The 17,230-nt window shown below is 37.0% G+C and overlaps 1 protein-coding gene across 8 annotated transcripts in view; it reads right to left on the bottom strand.

Moving 5' to 3' along the window:
* usp9 (ubiquitin specific peptidase 9) overlaps positions 1 to 16,482 on the bottom strand; it is a 36,373-nt gene extending 19,891 nt beyond the window's left edge. For 2 of the 8 annotated variants that reach the window (XM_052565243.1, XM_052565244.1), the window contains exons 1-16: positions 16,168 to 16,469; positions 13,037 to 13,290; positions 5,469 to 5,614; positions 5,225 to 5,304; positions 4,898 to 5,010; positions 4,207 to 4,425; positions 3,832 to 3,947; positions 3,483 to 3,734; positions 3,254 to 3,392; positions 2,915 to 3,067; positions 2,691 to 2,795; positions 2,309 to 2,515; positions 2,011 to 2,147; positions 1,781 to 1,819; positions 1,047 to 1,180; positions 458 to 545 (exon numbers count right to left, since the gene is read on the bottom strand). In XM_052565243.1, the coding sequence (XP_052421203.1) occupies positions 458 to 545; positions 1,047 to 1,180; positions 1,781 to 1,819; positions 2,011 to 2,147; positions 2,309 to 2,515; positions 2,691 to 2,795; positions 2,915 to 3,067; positions 3,254 to 3,392; positions 3,483 to 3,734; positions 3,832 to 3,947; positions 4,207 to 4,425; positions 4,898 to 5,010; positions 5,225 to 5,304; positions 5,469 to 5,614; positions 13,037 to 13,132 (2,024 nt within the window). In that variant the 5' untranslated portion in view covers positions 13,133 to 13,290; positions 16,168 to 16,469. Of the gene's footprint in view, positions 1 to 457; positions 546 to 1,046; positions 1,181 to 1,780; positions 1,820 to 2,010; positions 2,148 to 2,308; positions 2,516 to 2,690; positions 2,796 to 2,914; positions 3,068 to 3,253; positions 3,393 to 3,482; positions 3,735 to 3,831; positions 3,948 to 4,206; positions 4,426 to 4,897; positions 5,011 to 5,224; positions 5,305 to 5,468; positions 5,615 to 13,036; positions 13,291 to 16,167 lie in introns of all 8 variants that reach the window. The other 6 variants (XM_052565241.1, XM_052565240.1, XM_052565239.1 and 3 more) reach the window with 5 other exon arrangements.
* Between the last annotated feature and the right edge of the window lie 748 nt (positions 16,483 to 17,230).

The following is a 17,230-nucleotide window of genomic DNA, read 5'->3' as shown; positions in this document are numbered from 1 at the left end:
ATTTGTTATTTAGGCGAGCCTTTAGAGAGTCTAACAACCAGCCGTTTGGTGCAGACCAAATCAATTTATCTTCAAACTGAAATTAGGTGCACACCGAGAAACTGTTCCTTGGTGTACAAGAAATTTGCCAATGACAACAAATAACTTGCCTGTTATACTATAATAGTCTAGTACAGACGGAACATTCTGTTTCTGTATAGTTGTGGTAATAAAATCAGAGGGATAGAAACAGGGGTAAAAAGTTGAAGTGAAAAACACTTTTCATTTGTGAAACCTTCATCGCCTAGCAACAGTGATAAACAGCTTATTCTGGTACACGCTGTGATACTCAGGTTCATAACAAAAATAAGTAGAGTTTGGAGACAAATAACAATGTGAAAAAAAAAAAGGATGGAATTGAATTTGGATTCTGCAATCTATGCAGTGTAGAGGAAGGTTGCTTGTAAAGTATAAATACCTCAAGAAATTAAGCCGCTCCTGGACCTCCTGAACATGACTATACCGACTTCCTGGCCTAACCGTCTGGGGATCAAAGTCTGAATGCTCTGATAAAACAGAAAACATTAGCACTGGTAAATGTTTAACATGGGCATAAAAAAAGGGGTAATGATATGCAGATTCAGATTTTTATATGCTTTTTATACCCATTCTCATTTTTACTCATGGCATTACATCTTGTAGAAATCGAAGTCAACACACACTTTTGAGATTTGCTAACTTCACCAAACCATATCTGTGATTTGCATTTGACAAATCGAGACGGTAATCATTTTTATATAGCTGTATATGACGTATATATAGATGCGTGTCAAAGAGAATCGCGACACCACAATTCTCTCGATTTCAAATCTGGGTGTTTCAAAATGGGTAGAAAAAAAATTCATATTTAGTTCTGAAACTTACAGAACTTACTTTTTTTCTGGTAAAGTAATTTCTCATGTGTGTAAATATTTAGCACATTTTGATTCTCCATTTCATAACCCCTTTTAATGAAAAACACATGAAGAGGTTTGTCCATATATACAAACAGTGTTAGCCTCACAAACCTTTCGAGAACTGCCTCATATTCTCCATGTATGCAGACAGGTTCTCTGCTACAAGAGTGACCAGTGCATGGTTGTGCTGCAGCTGGTTGATTAGGTCATGTCGATAAAAGACATGAGGGCTGCGCTGCGTTTGACTGTTAAGAAAGAGACATGACTGAATTAACCATTCCATTTATACATCTCTATTATATTGCAAGTTCTTCAACTAAATTGTATGAAAATGGGCTTTTTAGGTCTATAGAAACAATGTTTCTCTGTCCCTAATTGAAAGCTTAAATTCACATTAAAGAAGCATTAACCAGAGACGCCATCAAAGCAAAGGCAGAAAAAGAATTATTTTGTCATATTCAACTCATTGCAATAAGGTGTTGGAAAGTACTGGAAAATGTGAGTTCAGCTTTCTGCAATTTTGTTTTCTCCAACGGACTCACACGTTTAAAGCATCCCGAAGGAAGAGTGCACTAAATTGAAACCATATACCGAGAGTATGCATTTGTAAGTTTATGAAACGTAACCCACAGCAGCACTCTTACTGTAAGAAGCTTTATACGCATGAACCACGTCCATGGGCACTGATTGGTGATTTGATTAGATGGTGCAAGGCGCACCAAGCAGATTTTCATCAATTACAGATTTACTGAAATCCAAAAGCAAACTTCAGTTTTTAAATTAGTTATAATAATAATAATAATAATAATAATGATAATATTTCCCAAAATTAGCTGTCCACTTACCCCTCTAAGCTCTTTAGTAAGTTAATAGGTATTTTCTTTCTGAAAAACAACAGGGATGTGTACGATACATTTGCTACATTTACATGCTCTTCCTAAAATGTGTGGAACATTTTCATATACATATTCCTTGATTATGAGTAAAAATGTCTTTTAGTCCATTTTATTTTTGCGTACTAAAACAAGTATCGATGCAACTGATGGTTAAAGATGGTTGAGTCGAGGTGCATTACCTTAAATTCTGGGGGGCTTCTCCAAAGAGGCTACAGATCTCTCGTATTTGCTTCAATGCAGGAATCACCCATTTGTCATTAGTTCTTAATTCTTCTATGAATCTGTCTATCCACTGCATCTTTTGTGTGTCCCTGTCCTACAGGAGAACAAAAACACTGTCTTTAATTCATTGACCTCCATTCTATGTTGTTCCAAGGAACCAAAACATCTTAGAAAATGATTTTGTTTGGAAAATTCAGTCAATTTTACGGTTTTAATCTGAAAAGTTAACTAAATGAATAAAGCTGATCAGGATACCTGGGAGCAGCTATAGTCCAAAATTTTGATATGAGCGCTAAGGGCCTGGTCCATGATATCCACAGGAACATCATCGCTATGGGCCAAATTCCACAGCAGATTGAGCACTTTGTGAGCCATCACACCATCCTTGTCATCCTCTGCCAGTCGACGAATCAATTCCAGTAACTTCTCTCTCTGCTTTTTACTTGCATTAGTCCAGCTCTCCTATAAACCATAAAATGATTCCATTGAGGACAGAGATTCTGTAATCGGTTGGAATGCTAGTAAGGCACACAGAGAAAAGCTGAATCCTAATGAAACACCTACAAATGCTCTACTTTAAGACGATACTTTTTCTAAATACAAAACAATTGTTAATCGTTAGTTCAGTTTGAATAACCTTGAAGCAGTCAAAGAGATGGTCCAGCTGTTCAGGTGAGAAATCCCAGGCCAGCTTTGCAAGGAGATCATGAACATTCTTGACAATAGCCTCATGTTTCCCAGCCTGACGATACAGACACCATTATTACAATGACAAGCTGCTGCAAAGTTTACTAATAAAGCAGAATTCTAGAAGGGCTGCAAAATTAATTTAACATTATATAAATTAAGAGCGTGTCTCACCTGAGCTGCCCAGATGTTGTCCAGATCCTGGAGCGTTAGGGCCTTTTCTTTGATGACAAATCGCAGGATCTTCTCCAGTTTCTCCACATACTGTGGCTGATGAAGGCTGTCTCGCAGCACAATAGACAAAATATTGTTCTGCTGAATCCATTCCTGTGGGAAACAAATGCATGTTCAGCTAATGTGAAGATGCAGATCAAAGACTTTATTTCTGCTGCCTCTAAGCTGTTCACCAACAAATAGAACACCAAGTTTTGTTAACTTTCGATGAGAAAAACAGGAGAATGTTACGAGCTTTGTCATGCAAACTATTTGGTTAAGTAGTGCAGCATGACTTACTGCCATGCGTTCTGCCGTCAGCCACTCTTCCTCTTCAGGATTGCCATGTCGATGCGTGTAGTAGGAAACACTTGAAATCACCTTGTTTACTTCATTTAGTGCATTCATTTTGCCATTAAAAGAAGAAATCTGTAATAACCTGTAACAAAAACAATGTCAATGATCAAGAACAATCATTTAACTTGCTGCATAATGTCTTAAAACGAATTTTAGCTGATGTTCAGCTCACCTTAGAATCATTTTTAACCTAAATATCTCTAAATTCTTCACCGTTTCCTCTTGTCCTGGTACTCGAGAAGCCAGGTTCTTTAAAGATTTGATTATCATAGACAGGGCATCGTTTTTGGCTTCATTCTTTGCTTCCTTTTTCAATTCCTCATCGGTGAGGTTTTCTAGAAACTGGGGAACCATTTCTATGATGGGAAGAAAGTACTTCTTCACCGTTTGCAAAGTGAGAAACTCATAGCACTGTCCAAAAGGCCTGTAAAACAAAACAAGCGAGTCAAACTTGGAAAAACAGAAAAAGAAAGAAATCCAGGTTCCAGACAAATCAGTTAAATATGTTTGATCGTTCTTACTTAATGAGTGCGGCGATGATCTGAACATTCAGAGCTTGGCTGCTCATGAATCGATCATGCAGAATTTGAAACCCGTTTAACGTGCCAAATTTGTTTATTAAGTCTACCAACCAGCCCTGCAGGAAACAAATAAACAGGAAGTTTTCATCGAACAGACCAATAGACCAAAGCAAAATAAAACACTGAAATTCAAGCTGAAGGCTTGATTCATTAACAGGTAGTTAATGCAGAAAACATCTTTGGATCAAACATCATACAATTAACATAGAGGTTCAAATAGATACTAATGCATAAAAAAAACTGTGAGACTAGTAATACATTTCAATATTTCTTAAATTAAATTCATGACTTCATGAGGCACAAACACTCTCTCACCTTAGGAGAACGAGGGTCAGGTGGACGGGCAAAAAGCTCATCCTCCGCTAGCTGAACCCCAGCAGGCACCGTCTCAGAGGGCCGAGTACCATTGTAGATGTGGAACTTACAGTGGGGGTTGGTGGCCATCGCCAAGAGTTCTAGCAGAGGGAACCAGTCCTGAGAGAGCTTGGTCACACACAGCTCCACCAGTCGGTGGGCGTTATTAATGATGCACCGCTGCCAAGAGAATGAGAATGACACAGGTTGACATCCTAGAAGCATCGAGTATGTTTTGGGTTTAAAATGCACTGAAATGCAAGCATAGTTCATGATTTACAGTGAGTAGGAAGTCTTAAATGTAAAGAAGAAGAAAAAATAGATCTTTATTTGCCATTGAAGCTGATCCTAGAACAGCATTGGAAGAGCTAAAACAAGCCTCATATGAGAGCGATGACTCAGCGCTGTCCTAATACTGCCTCTGTTTTACTGAAAGGAGCTCTTTGATCAAAGCTTTGGCATTTCAATCACCCAGCCAAATAAGATGAAGGCAACCAAAATAACATTACGCTTCTTCACAGTCGCCCAAAGTAGTAATCAATTCTTGAGAGGTTAGTAAAACCCTTTAATGTGCAAACAAAAAGACAAAAATGTACTGCTGAAATGGAAGAAATTATGAAAATGGCACCATCGAGCAGGTTGCAGGACTTACATGGATCTCAAATTTCCATCCGCTAACAGCCTCATCTGTCAGTATTTTCGTAAAGGATATTGTCAAGCCATCTCTGAAAAACCTCTGGCATGCTTCACACTTGACATCAAGTCCTGGAGACAGAAATGAAAGGAAAACCTATCAGAGGCTGACATTTAGACAGGCTGAAGAATTCCTTCGAGAGCAAAAGTGGAAGCTTAAGATATCGCAGATAAAGGTAATACTGCCTCTGCTACTACTAAATACAACAATTAATTTAAAACAACAAGAATAATATTAAATGACCCAAAAATGTAAATGATTAAAGACCCAAAAATAAAGCATTACCTTTTTTACAAAGATCTATAGCAGCTTCAAGAAGAACTTCTAATTCACCCTTTGGTAAAACTGGAACGACCCAACGAGGTCTGTACAGCAAATGAAAAAACAATTAATCAACATAATATATCATTGATAAGACACAGCATAAATAAAAGTCATATCTTCATATCAATATCCTTGTAGTTCATCTGCAGTGCTTTGGATATAACGATAAACATAATTCAACCAAATATAGGATACGAGCCCTAACCTGTTGATCATGTCATCCAGCTTGGCCAGTTCAGTGTGGGGGAAAGCTGGCTCCTCCTCCTCCAGGGGTGTGGGACAGTCCCCCTGACCCTGGTCATCTGGTGGGCTCACAGGGGAGTTTTCATTGGATGAGTTGGGAGAGGATGTCTGCAATGCAAACAGTTCACAGGTTAAGAGAGAACGTGAATCAGATATGAAGAATGATTTTGATGCCATATTATGAAAAAAGGGAATTCTCTACTGTTCAAAAGTTCAGAATCAGATTTGAGTTTTATGTTTAAAAAATACTGAAAACAAAACTTCCATTACATTTTTTTAAGCAGCTCTGTTTTAGTAAATAGGGTCGATTTTAAATTCGAGACTAACTGTGGTGAGAACAGGGTTAAATGAAAAAAGAGCAACAGACAAACAGCATAAATCATTTAAATACTGAGGAATAAAATATTTATGATTTTTGAAGTATACCTTAAAATTTTTTTTTTTTTTTATCTATATGTTTTCCTGTTAGAAACTTTATGCGGTATAATTGACGGTGAAAAACAAGACCGCATTCAACAAATGTAAACCACCTTAATGATTCATGTATCTTAGTGACGGGATAATCCTTCAAATAAGCGAACAAAGTATGTATCCATGTAAGGGATTAAAAGAATGAAAGAGAAAGCGTTAAGAAAAGTGCAGCATGATTTAAGATGCTCCGAGTCAGTTTCCTGTGCTGTGTCAATGGATACATGTGGGCTGGAGCTCTGCATGTAGAGCTGAATGAAGCCCGAGGAACTTGGGAAATGTGGGGGTGTGCTGGAAAAGGCTCCTTCTGCTTGGCTGACCTATATAGCCAGTTTGCTTCTCATGTCTAGGCGCTGCAAATTTCTAACCAACTGGTGTGCTTTTCTCTGCCAGGCGTCTCATCCTCATTGATCCCTGTCTTTTAACATGCGCTCGGTGAGCGCAGGTTTAATAGATAACACTGCTGCAGTATATCCCTTGAGAACATAACAATTGCCCTCTGCAACATAATCAAAGGAAGCCGCTCATCTTTTCTTTGGTCATAATGCTGGGACGTCGGTTTTTTGACCACAAATACATTAAACCATTGTAAAAACATTATTAAATCGGAAACACTGTAAAGACAGAGATGCACTTGCTTCTGGGAAATCCAAATTATCAGTAAGACCTCACAAAATTGTGTTCATCTTCTGAAAATACATTTAGATATTCTCCCACCATTTTGTTGTCAAAATGTAAAGCTTCAAAATATTAAAGTCATCAAGAAAGAAATCCATATAAAATGAAGGGTTAAATCCAAGTCTTCTGAAGAGACACAATGGCTTTATATGATGAACAGATTCCATTTAGGCTTTTATTTACATATAAACATTCATCAACACATATACAAAGCACAACAAATATGGTCAACAGAAGCTGAACCTTGCTTGTCTGACATGTGACAACCAATTAATTTTCTTCTCTAAATAAGAGCCTCCATTTACCACATTTGTAGAGGAAAAATGACAGCGTATAAATAAAAATTATGGAGTATATTAAAATATCTCCCATTTATTTGGTGAACTCCCTTTAATGTCTCATTAAGCTAGACTATCTGCGTAATGTATGGTAACTTCACAGCATTTTCTTTACCACCCAATTAGAAACGAAGAGCAATCTGAGATAGATGGAAAAGCAAACACAATCTGTGGTTTAGTGGCAGGTGAAACTGAAATCAATATTACAATATGAGGCTGATAAGCAATAATGTAATTCAAACAACGAGGAAAAAGAATGCTGTGAACAACTTTCAGCCATCCCTGAAAATATCTATCTGTCCAAAAAAGTACTGGTTATTTCCGAGACATAACTAAGAAAATACTAAAAACTCCTTGCTTTTAGCAGTAGTACAAGTAATACAATTACAGGAAGGCTAAATTCAATTAATGATTACAAATAATTCAGAAATAAGCTTATGTTTATCTCTTTCTTAACCAAATATGTAATATGATAGAGGAGAGGTGTTTTTTTTTTCTTTTAATGGATCATTCTACAGTTACCTAATAATATTTCCCTCTGTTGACATCGGTTCCTTCTAGCTGTGCGTTCACACCGCTGGCGCCGAGAGCGTCAAAAATCGCTCTGGCCGCTCTGCTCACGACGCTGCAGAAAAATTTGTGAGCGCTCAGATGCCCTGAAGTAGATCGAATGCTTCATCTTGTATTTAAAGTGGCCGCAAAGCAAACAAGCTTGGTAAACTTCTGCAGACTAACCAAATGAGGGTAATGTTATAAGTTAACCTCATTAAATATTGTCGTGGACGAAGTATTAAGATCCTTTACCTAGTAATGTATAAAGCACTGTAAAAATACTCTGATGCAAGTAAAAGTCTTACATTAAAAAATACTACTTAAGTAAATATAATCAAGTATAAACATTACTTAATATAAGTGTAATCAGGGAAATTAGTTTAAAAGTTAACTGGGACTACAGTATTATTATTCATTATATCATTAGCTTATTATTCCCATAATATTACTGCAGTAACTCACCAGGAAAATGAACAATCTCAGACACCTGTGTCTACGTATCACTTTTAATTTAATTTTTATGTCCCTGTACACAAACAGGGACACATCATAGATTACTGCAAACCCAAAACAACAATAATCAACCCGTCCTATATTGTGCGGAGCAGCGTTCTCTGGAATCTTTTCAAGCGGTGGACTTCTACGTTCCGATTGGTTGCTGCCCAACCACGTCATAGCTCATTAAGCTCAAAGTTGCCTTGGATTTCAACTCTCCGACGCTCTCAACAACCAAGTCGCGGAGCGCCTCAACTCCGGCTTACATTGAAAACGATTGACTTCCGGCCACTTTGATGCTCTCGACGCTGGCAGTGTGAACGCACAGTAAGGCAGAGCACAATTACATATTTGCATCTGTGAGAGACAGCAAATTATTATTTTTTAGTTGGAAATCAGACAACGGATCATATGTGGTTCTAAGAACATAAAATAGCACAACGCTAGGGATATGCCGGTATGAAACTTTAATGTTGAAAAAATATTATATATTTCATAAACACCTAGGATGACATCAGGGTGAGTAATTTATGGCTTAGTTTTCATTTTTGTCTGAACTAACCCTTTAATGCTATAACATTCACAATGAGCAATAGCTACAAGTTATTAAAAGTTTTGAAAAGCATTGATTTTTCCAAATTCATTGTTCTGAAAAGTGAAGTGTACGCTGATTGGCCAGCTATCCAGTGCGTTGTGATTGGCCAAATGCCAAGTGTGTGATGGAAATGTTATGCCGCTTAACACTGATGCGGAGTGACCCGGCACGAGAAGACAAAACCTATAAAACCGATTACAAACGAGGCATTTGTTGCATTCAGTGGGGACATAATTATTGATTACAATGACTTGGACTGTCTTTTTAATTGTTGCGTATCACACTGCATTAACATAAAACCATGTCTGCATTTGTGATCGGAGAAACAAAAAACAAGCTCTAATGAGGCGTTCATTTTCTGCTGGTTAATATTCCAAGACGTGCTTTTACCCCAACAGCACTTGCATAAAATGGTTGTATGGTCGACGTCGGATTTTTGGAAACCAAAAACCCTCCTAACACCAGACAAGGCTCCTCTTTTTGCCACAAGTTCTTCTGTGTCACGTTCTACTAGTTCTGCAGCATCCATCTTTCCTGTAACGCCTGTTTCACACACACTCCGTCTGCAGTATGCAGTCTGCAGCACGGACTCACTGTGCTTTCACACCTGATATGCATCCGTTTAGTCCACAAACACAACATTTGTTCATTGGTTTTGATTTCATCATGCATTTTAATTCTAGGTTTGTATAATAAGCTGCTCAATCAAGCGCCAAAACATTTAAACACAATAATTATCCTACTTTTCTTGTTAAAATATTTAAAATTAAATCACCACAGACAGAAAGTCTCGTGCCTTTTGCATTTAAATTTCATATTTTTTCATAAATCGATGCTATTGGTCAGTCCCCACTTGGGTATGTTCATTTTACAAATTATTAACTAATCTAAAGTCTTAAGAATAGCTTAAGAGAATATCTTGTAACTCCATTGGACACTTCAACTGTTTGAGAAGTCTCGTAACTCCACCTCTTCTTCACACCATGGGAGATTCGCAGCATAAGAGTCGCAACGAATCCTCGTCAAGCAGCACGACCTCTGAGGTAAATATCCTCAAAACAATGGTTATTGATGATTCAGTTATATGAATTAAATAATAACAGTTTATATATATATTATTTATAACAGTTTTATGTCAAAGTAATAGTAGTGCTGAGGTGTAATGTGTCATTTCTGAGGATGCTAGATTCTTCTTTCTGCTAGGTCAAGCATTGGACGGTAGTTATCTTGTTGACTGAAATCTTCCATGGTTTTGTATCTGACGAGCAGAATGAATTTAGTGCACAAAAATTGCATGCAGTTGACTTAGTTTACCACTATGCATTGATTTTGTCATCATGTTTGGGAGATGGCTAACGTGATTTTTGTGGGGCTTAAAAAGAAATCTTGACCACCGCTATTTCTGTCGGTCGTCTGAGGATCGAAACTTAGTGCAAAACAATCCTCTGCAATGCAGACTAAACCCTGTGCATTGCAGATAAAACAGGACTGTAGCTTACAATGTCAAGGCATGCCATCATGTTCAACAAGTAGCTGCCTTTTCGGTCATGTTCATCACTTTAAGCAAGCTAGTTGGCTTCTTGCCTCGTTATCATACGTAAACATGCCGTTTAATTTAGGGAAATAATTTGACCTTTATTCATTTTATTTTTTGCAGCAACCATGTGTGTCTCCTTAGACTAGAGGAACTCTGTCAGATGCGGCCTTTATTCAGACCACCTGAAGATCAAAGAGCTGAAATTCAAACACCTCCAAGACCTGAAGGAAGTCATCCCAAAGGACTTTCATAGCTTTTATGACAATTTACTTCACTAGCTTAATATAGGATGCAGTATTAACTCGGTCAATATGATGGCAATGTTATCTGTGTTAAACTATGAAATCAGTTATTGATGCATTTCAAATATCTACTTATTACTAGGCTTATTATGCGTGTGCATTGAAGTGCAAGAAAATGTATCTAATACTTGAATTAAATTGGATGTTTTGGATACCACCATTAAATTATTGTTTTTATTGTTATTTTACTGACTTTAAGTTCAACTGTTAGGCCTACTTATAGACTATGCCTGTCTTTGCACTGTACATGTAAAACACCTCAAGTAGCAAGGTTTTTATTTATGGGAGAAAAAAAAGGCTCACTACTGGCACCAAGTAAGGCTCTTTGGATACAATAACGAGTGAAAATAGTTAGGTTAGATACATTTGACTAGACCTGTTTTGTTAAAAATCGATAGCTGTAATGCTTCGGTGCAGAAGGAAACCCGTGAGCATCGAAGGTAAGTTGGCGAGCAGATTAGACTAATTTCCGGCTATTAGACATCTTAATCAGCTCATCGTTTTTTTTGTATTGCATCACTTATAGCTCTCAAACCTTTAAAACAGAGTTTAGGAAGCTGTATGTAACCACATTCATTATCTTTAGTTAACTATTGAAGCCTTTTCTCGTCAAAAAGTTCAACGTGATCGCCAATTTTGCTTGCAGATTAAATTCTGCCTATTAGACAGCCTAGTCAGTTTATCGTTTTATTTTAGTATTGCATCACTCATAGCTCTAACTTTTAAAATAGAGTTTAGGAAGATGTAACCACAATCATTTGCTTTGATTAGCTCGTAAAGCCATGTCTCTTGTCAAAAGGCTCAACATGACTGCAGACTTTGATGAACACTGCTGGCAGCAGCGACGTCTGTGTCCGTACCATTCTTATCAATGAGAGCGGAAACTCGTATCTCCATGCTCCCAAGTCATAAAACTCGTATCTCCGATAAAACATGATTTTGGGGAAATGTTGTGTTAATGTTGGTACACAACAGTATATGATAGCAATATAAGGTATGATACCAATTTAACAATACAATGTTGAATATCTAAAAAAAATATCCAGGTTTTTTTTTATTTCCTAAAAAATTATGGTTTTGGAGATACAAGGATTCTGCCTGACAGCGACGATATGTACAAAAAGACCAAATGCACATGTGAACTAACTAAATTACGTGCTAATCAGAATGTGTAACTTCTGTTGTGGATGCACTCTTGGCTCTTCCCGCAACAACGCGCTGAAACATGGAAACCAAACCGAAAGTTTTATTATAACGGTGTTATTATAATGCTATATGACAATCTCAATCAGAGTTATTAATGTTGTAAGCTGCTGTTTAAGCTGCGTGCACTGTGCTAAAGATTATCACCAGCAAACTGAAGCACTCTATTAACCCTCATAGCTTAACCAAACACATTCTATGTGAGAAAAATCTGATTTATATGCATGAAATAAACAATATTACAGCGTTCAACTGCGCAAAAGACTGTAAATGCACAAGCAAACTTAACTGTGCTAGTCGTGTGGATCTATTGTGGATGAGCTCTTCCCTAAACAACGCACTAAAACACGGGTGAACAAAAATTCCATTACATTATTTTACAGTAGCTAATAATATCATTATTAGCTACATTATTAGACTTCCCCAATAATGATATTATTAGCTACTGTAAATTATTACTGTATTATTAGCCTGTGTTTTAGTGCATTGTTTAGGGAAGAGCTCATCCACAATAGATCCACACAACTAGCACAGTTAAGTTTGCTTGTGCATTTACAGTCTTTTGCGAAGTTGTACGCTGTAATATTGTTTATTTCATGCATATAAATCAGATTTTTCTCATATAGAATGTGTTTGGTTAAGCTATGAGGGTTAATAGAGGGTTTTTTTAGTGGTTAGAGAGTTGACTCCTAAACCTAAGTTTGTAGGTTCGAGTTTCAGGCCGGCAATACCACGACTGAGGTGCCCTTGAACATGGCACCAAACCCCCAACTGCTCCCTGAGTGCCGCAGCATAAATGGCTGCCCACTGCTCCAGATGTGTGTTCACAGTGCGTGTGTGTGTGTTCACTGCTGTGTGTGTGTGTGCACTTTGGATGGGTTAAATGCAGAGCAAAAATTCTGAGCATGGGTCACCATACTTGGGTGTATGTCACGTCACTTCACTTCATAATATGACAGACTTGCCCTGCGCATGTTGCAGTTCACTGTATTTAAATTTAATTTTTCCATTTATATTTCAAGCAATTAAAAAACATCATGGTGAGCAGGGAATAATTCATTATTTACCGGCTTTAAGATATCGGCCAAATTGTCTTACCTGTTCAATAATGATAACAAAAAAAATTACATTTATTGGCCGATACCGATATGGTGGCTGATATATTGTAGTGCCAATGATAACAATATTGTGCATATTCATTACCGTGATATATTGCACTACCAAATACCAGCACATGTCTACACAACGAAAGGTCACTGCAAACTTAATCGATAAAACAAATTCTATTCAGCGACAGTTTTCCTTCAGTAACAACAAAAAGGGATCAGAATGGAAAGGGAAAACTCAAAATGGAGCACTGACCTGGTTCTGGGGCAGGGGTGGCTGGGACTGGCCATCCGGAGCTTGGCCCTGACCGTCATTCCCTCCCACAGGGGAGCCACGGGTCGTGGCCGTCATACTCGAAACGGGGCAGATCTTTGCAATCTTGTCTGCTTATGTTGCTGGCACACCAGAAGAAATCAGTTTCTCCTTAGGAGCGACGGAGAACCGGCACACTTCTGAAAGTGAAAGCACCACCTGGGGGACTGGATATGTTGCAGAGACCATTGCATAACCTGAAAAATAAAGAGACTAACATCAGAATCTTTAAAACACACCTTTAACAAATGATTTCACATGTCTTTTATGCACAGATAATTTTTTTAATAATTTTATAGAGACTGCACTTAAAGAGCCCATTAAATATTTTAGAACTGAGTGTAAGAAATAAATGTAATTAAACTTTTATTAATTTCCATGTCCATGCTTAGACCTCATATGTTTTTATAATAAAATTAATGTGAATGTACTTCCTTTTCTGACATATAACCAAGTGACTAGAAAAAAAGAAAAAAAGAAAAAAGGGCGGTACTTGATTTTATCTATAGGGAATTGGATTGTGAAAAGTAGGTGTTGCACTTTGGAACGGAGCTAGACCAAAGGTGAGATAACTAAAACAATGTCTAAATTACTGTTTGACTATTGGTTAAAAGCACGTCACAGTAAGGCCTAACTGACAACAGCCAAAAAGGAAAAGGAGGAGCAAGTTTTTACATTATGATTCAAAATCACAAAGGCAAGACATGCACTGATGAACAACATGCACTGATGAATCTTGTGCAACAAGACCACATGTGTGCATTAAAATGTAAATAGGGTGCCATTTTGACTGTATTTGGATATTAAATTCAGGCTTACATTTAACTATTCTCAAAGCTCTTTATAATTCCATTTGTACAGATGTCAAGTATTTAGCATAAAAATATGTATTCACTGAGTTCAAATTAGTTTGGTCATAAAACTGAATGTCTGACATTTTTCACATTTAGTGCACAGACATGGAAGCACAGAATCGCTGTTCGGAAACAATAGTGAAACTATTTCTAGTGCCCTTATCTGGTCAAATATATTGCATAACAAAAACTACAAAAATACAAGATATATAGTTCAAAACAAGTAGCAGAGGTTTTACTTTTATAGTGCATGTTATACCTCCCATGAGGATGCTGCTGGCTAGTGCAAAGTGCATTAAATCATAGCATTCAAAACAGGTCTGGTTAGTACATAAATGCAAGGCCAAGTAAAGAAAAAGCAGTGCAGAGCACACACTAGCAGTGATGGAATGAAAGAGAAAAATATGAAGGACAACCACTGGATCTTTCTCATCAACACTTCTTAGCTAACTGGACGTTTTTCAGAATGCAAAGCATAACTGAAAAGATAAGGTGATGCTAAAACATTTAAAGACTTAGGTAGAAACTAAACTATGCCAATATAACATTATCTTGAACGTTCTACCAAATTCAACAGAATATATCAAAACTATTTCATTTTCTAGAGGCTGGGATATTTAAAATCAAACATGCTTAGCATTTCATTACAATAATCAGAGAACCTTCTTTTTTCATTTTGTGCCAGCTGACTCTCAAACAAATAAGGCAGAATAGCTGAAGCTTTACTAAATTATTTGTAATGTGCTAAACAAACACAAATTTCACAAAAAAAAAAAAAAAAAAAAACACTGAAGGCTTTCAAGCACTGATTTCTGTACAGTTAAGTGGATTTTTTTTTTTTTTTTTTTTTTAAATAAACCTCTTGGCACATCTTGGCTGCTGATCAGGATGATAATTCTTAGTGTTCATTAAAAACAGCCTTATATAAAATCAGTATTGCAGCAGATAAAAATTTAAATGCCTTCAAATCACATCAAGATTACATACAGTAATAGTCTGTTGAAAGACTGTTTGAAACTTTTAACTAACCTGCTGGTTTGGCAGTAATTATAAACATGCTACTATAAGCATTATGCATACAAAAACATTTCACTGAATCGATATGACATCACAATACAGAGACAAAACAATTATCTAATATTGATAGAACTCATTACAACAAACATTTTCACATTTGTCAAAATGAACCGCTCAGATGACTATAAACTGACAAGCGGAATATGAACCTACAGATTGACGTTCTCAGATAATGGAAAGAAATTAATTTTACTGTCACTAATAGCCAAATATGGGCGTTGCCCATACCGTCAATAGAAATATTGCTGCTATCAGAAATCACTAAAAATTCCACAAAACGGAACTGAACAGAAAAAATATGATATTGGCTGTATCTCAAAACACAGTGATCTGCCTACATAATCAGGCTGACACCCAAAAATGCTGTCAAAGTAGGGCGCTTACTAGTTTTTTCCTCTCAGCCAGTTTAAACGCTGCAAACGTGCCTACGATGCCCAAAAATATTGTCTAAGTGGGCAGCACACTTGCTTTTGAGACACAGCCATTATGTATTGGGCCTAGTTTGAAACTGTGGCAGTTCAGGCCCGTTTCCTCCTCCAAACACAATCGGAGTTACACCAGGTTATTTGTGTAACCAGCCATGCATAAAATGTTATTAAAGCTCTGAGGCTTCACATGACACCGTTTTTTAATATATAATCGTAGTTTATAACTCAAATAAGAGCGAAAGTGAATGTAAATACAGCAGCAGAAACAGGCTAACTCGCTAACGGCTAACAGCTGGACTCCAGCAAAACACAATCAGCTCGTGACAGCGAACTTAAAGCCATTAAAACATCAAAACACCCCTTATAGTTAGCAACAAGCTCAAGTTATAATTCACAAGCTGCCAAAAACGAAAAAGATTAACCAATGCAAAAAGACAACCGACCTGCCCACGTCAAAACCACTTGTTTAGCCACAAATCAACCACCTCAGACTGAACTGCCGTCAAACGCAAATGCTAATTAGCTTGAATAGATCAAATAATCGGCTATGCAGGTGAAGTGTGGGAGGATTAAAAATATGTAAGAAGTGACATATATCCAGACGTCTTTAAATTCGTTCATTGAGCTGTTCGAGCTAAGCTAAGTGAGCACTGACTTGCAAATCATCTGCTATTAGCCGCTAGCTTCCTTTAGCTTCACACACAACCCAACTTACCGAGAATCAAACTGGATCTTTCCGCCATACGACCCCAGATCGGATCATTTAAGTGCTGCTTTTTAATTACTCAGCCGAGTGCATGTGCCTGGCTGTCCCGATTATAAATAAAACGTCTGTGTTGAGATCAGATCATTGGTTTATTGTCTGCTGTTGGGTGTTTTTCCTGCGTCACCAGCATCGACTGCTGCTGCCCCCCTCCCTTAAACTGCCTCTAGCCGCTCTCTCTCTCTCCTGTGTCAGGCTGCTTAGAGACCCGTCACCGTGCTATGGATGGAAGTAAATGAGAAGTATATCCGTGCACGAGCTGCCTTGGACGTGTGACTCAGCTGAGCATGCGCGGTTTCGAGGACAGCTCGCCTACCTGACACCTGATTTTGTGACATTAAACAGTGTTGCATCGTTCTTCTTACAAAGAAACTAACGTTGTTGATTCTCCTGAATCTTTTTTATACTGGAAATGTTTCAAAAACTTTTTTTAGCAATAAAGTTGTAATATAGAAAATAAAATAATACATTTCTTATTAATAACAAATATTTATCTTAATAAACTATTGATCTGGCTTTTAATGTCCCATTGAAATTAAATGCATTATACACTTTTTTTTATTTGAGTTTCTGGAATAATTAGCAAAAGTATAGTTAAGGGGTGTAAAGACTGCACTTTAAAGATGACATTTTGAAATGTATTTTTGAAATGTTATTAATAAAAGGCTATGTTAAATTTGTTATAAAATATAGCGCAATACCAGGTTAAATACCATAAACTAGAAACAAACACTTAAACACAAAAATTACTGATCACATTTTAGAAATAATATTATCCTTTTAGGGTAAAAAAAAAATGAACTAAAAGTTGCAGCAGGAATAGAAAGATTAATGTATTTAAATTGTATATAATGTATATTTTCTGTGATATACAGCGAGTAAAATAAGTATTGAACACGTCACCATATTTCTCAGTAAATATATTTCAAAAAATGCTGTGTAATAAAATGGAATGATCCAGGGAAAAAGTATTGAACACGCTTACTGAAATGTATTTAATCATACAAATAGTTGT

This window comes from Carassius gibelio, chromosome B9 (assembly GCF_023724105.1).
Source record: "Carassius gibelio isolate Cgi1373 ecotype wild population from Czech Republic chromosome B9, carGib1.2-hapl.c, whole genome shotgun sequence".
Classification (NCBI taxonomy): Eukaryota; Metazoa; Chordata; class Actinopteri; order Cypriniformes; family Cyprinidae; genus Carassius; species Carassius gibelio.
Note: the sequence above shows the minus strand (reverse complement) of the source record. Positions and strands in the feature narration are given on the sequence as shown.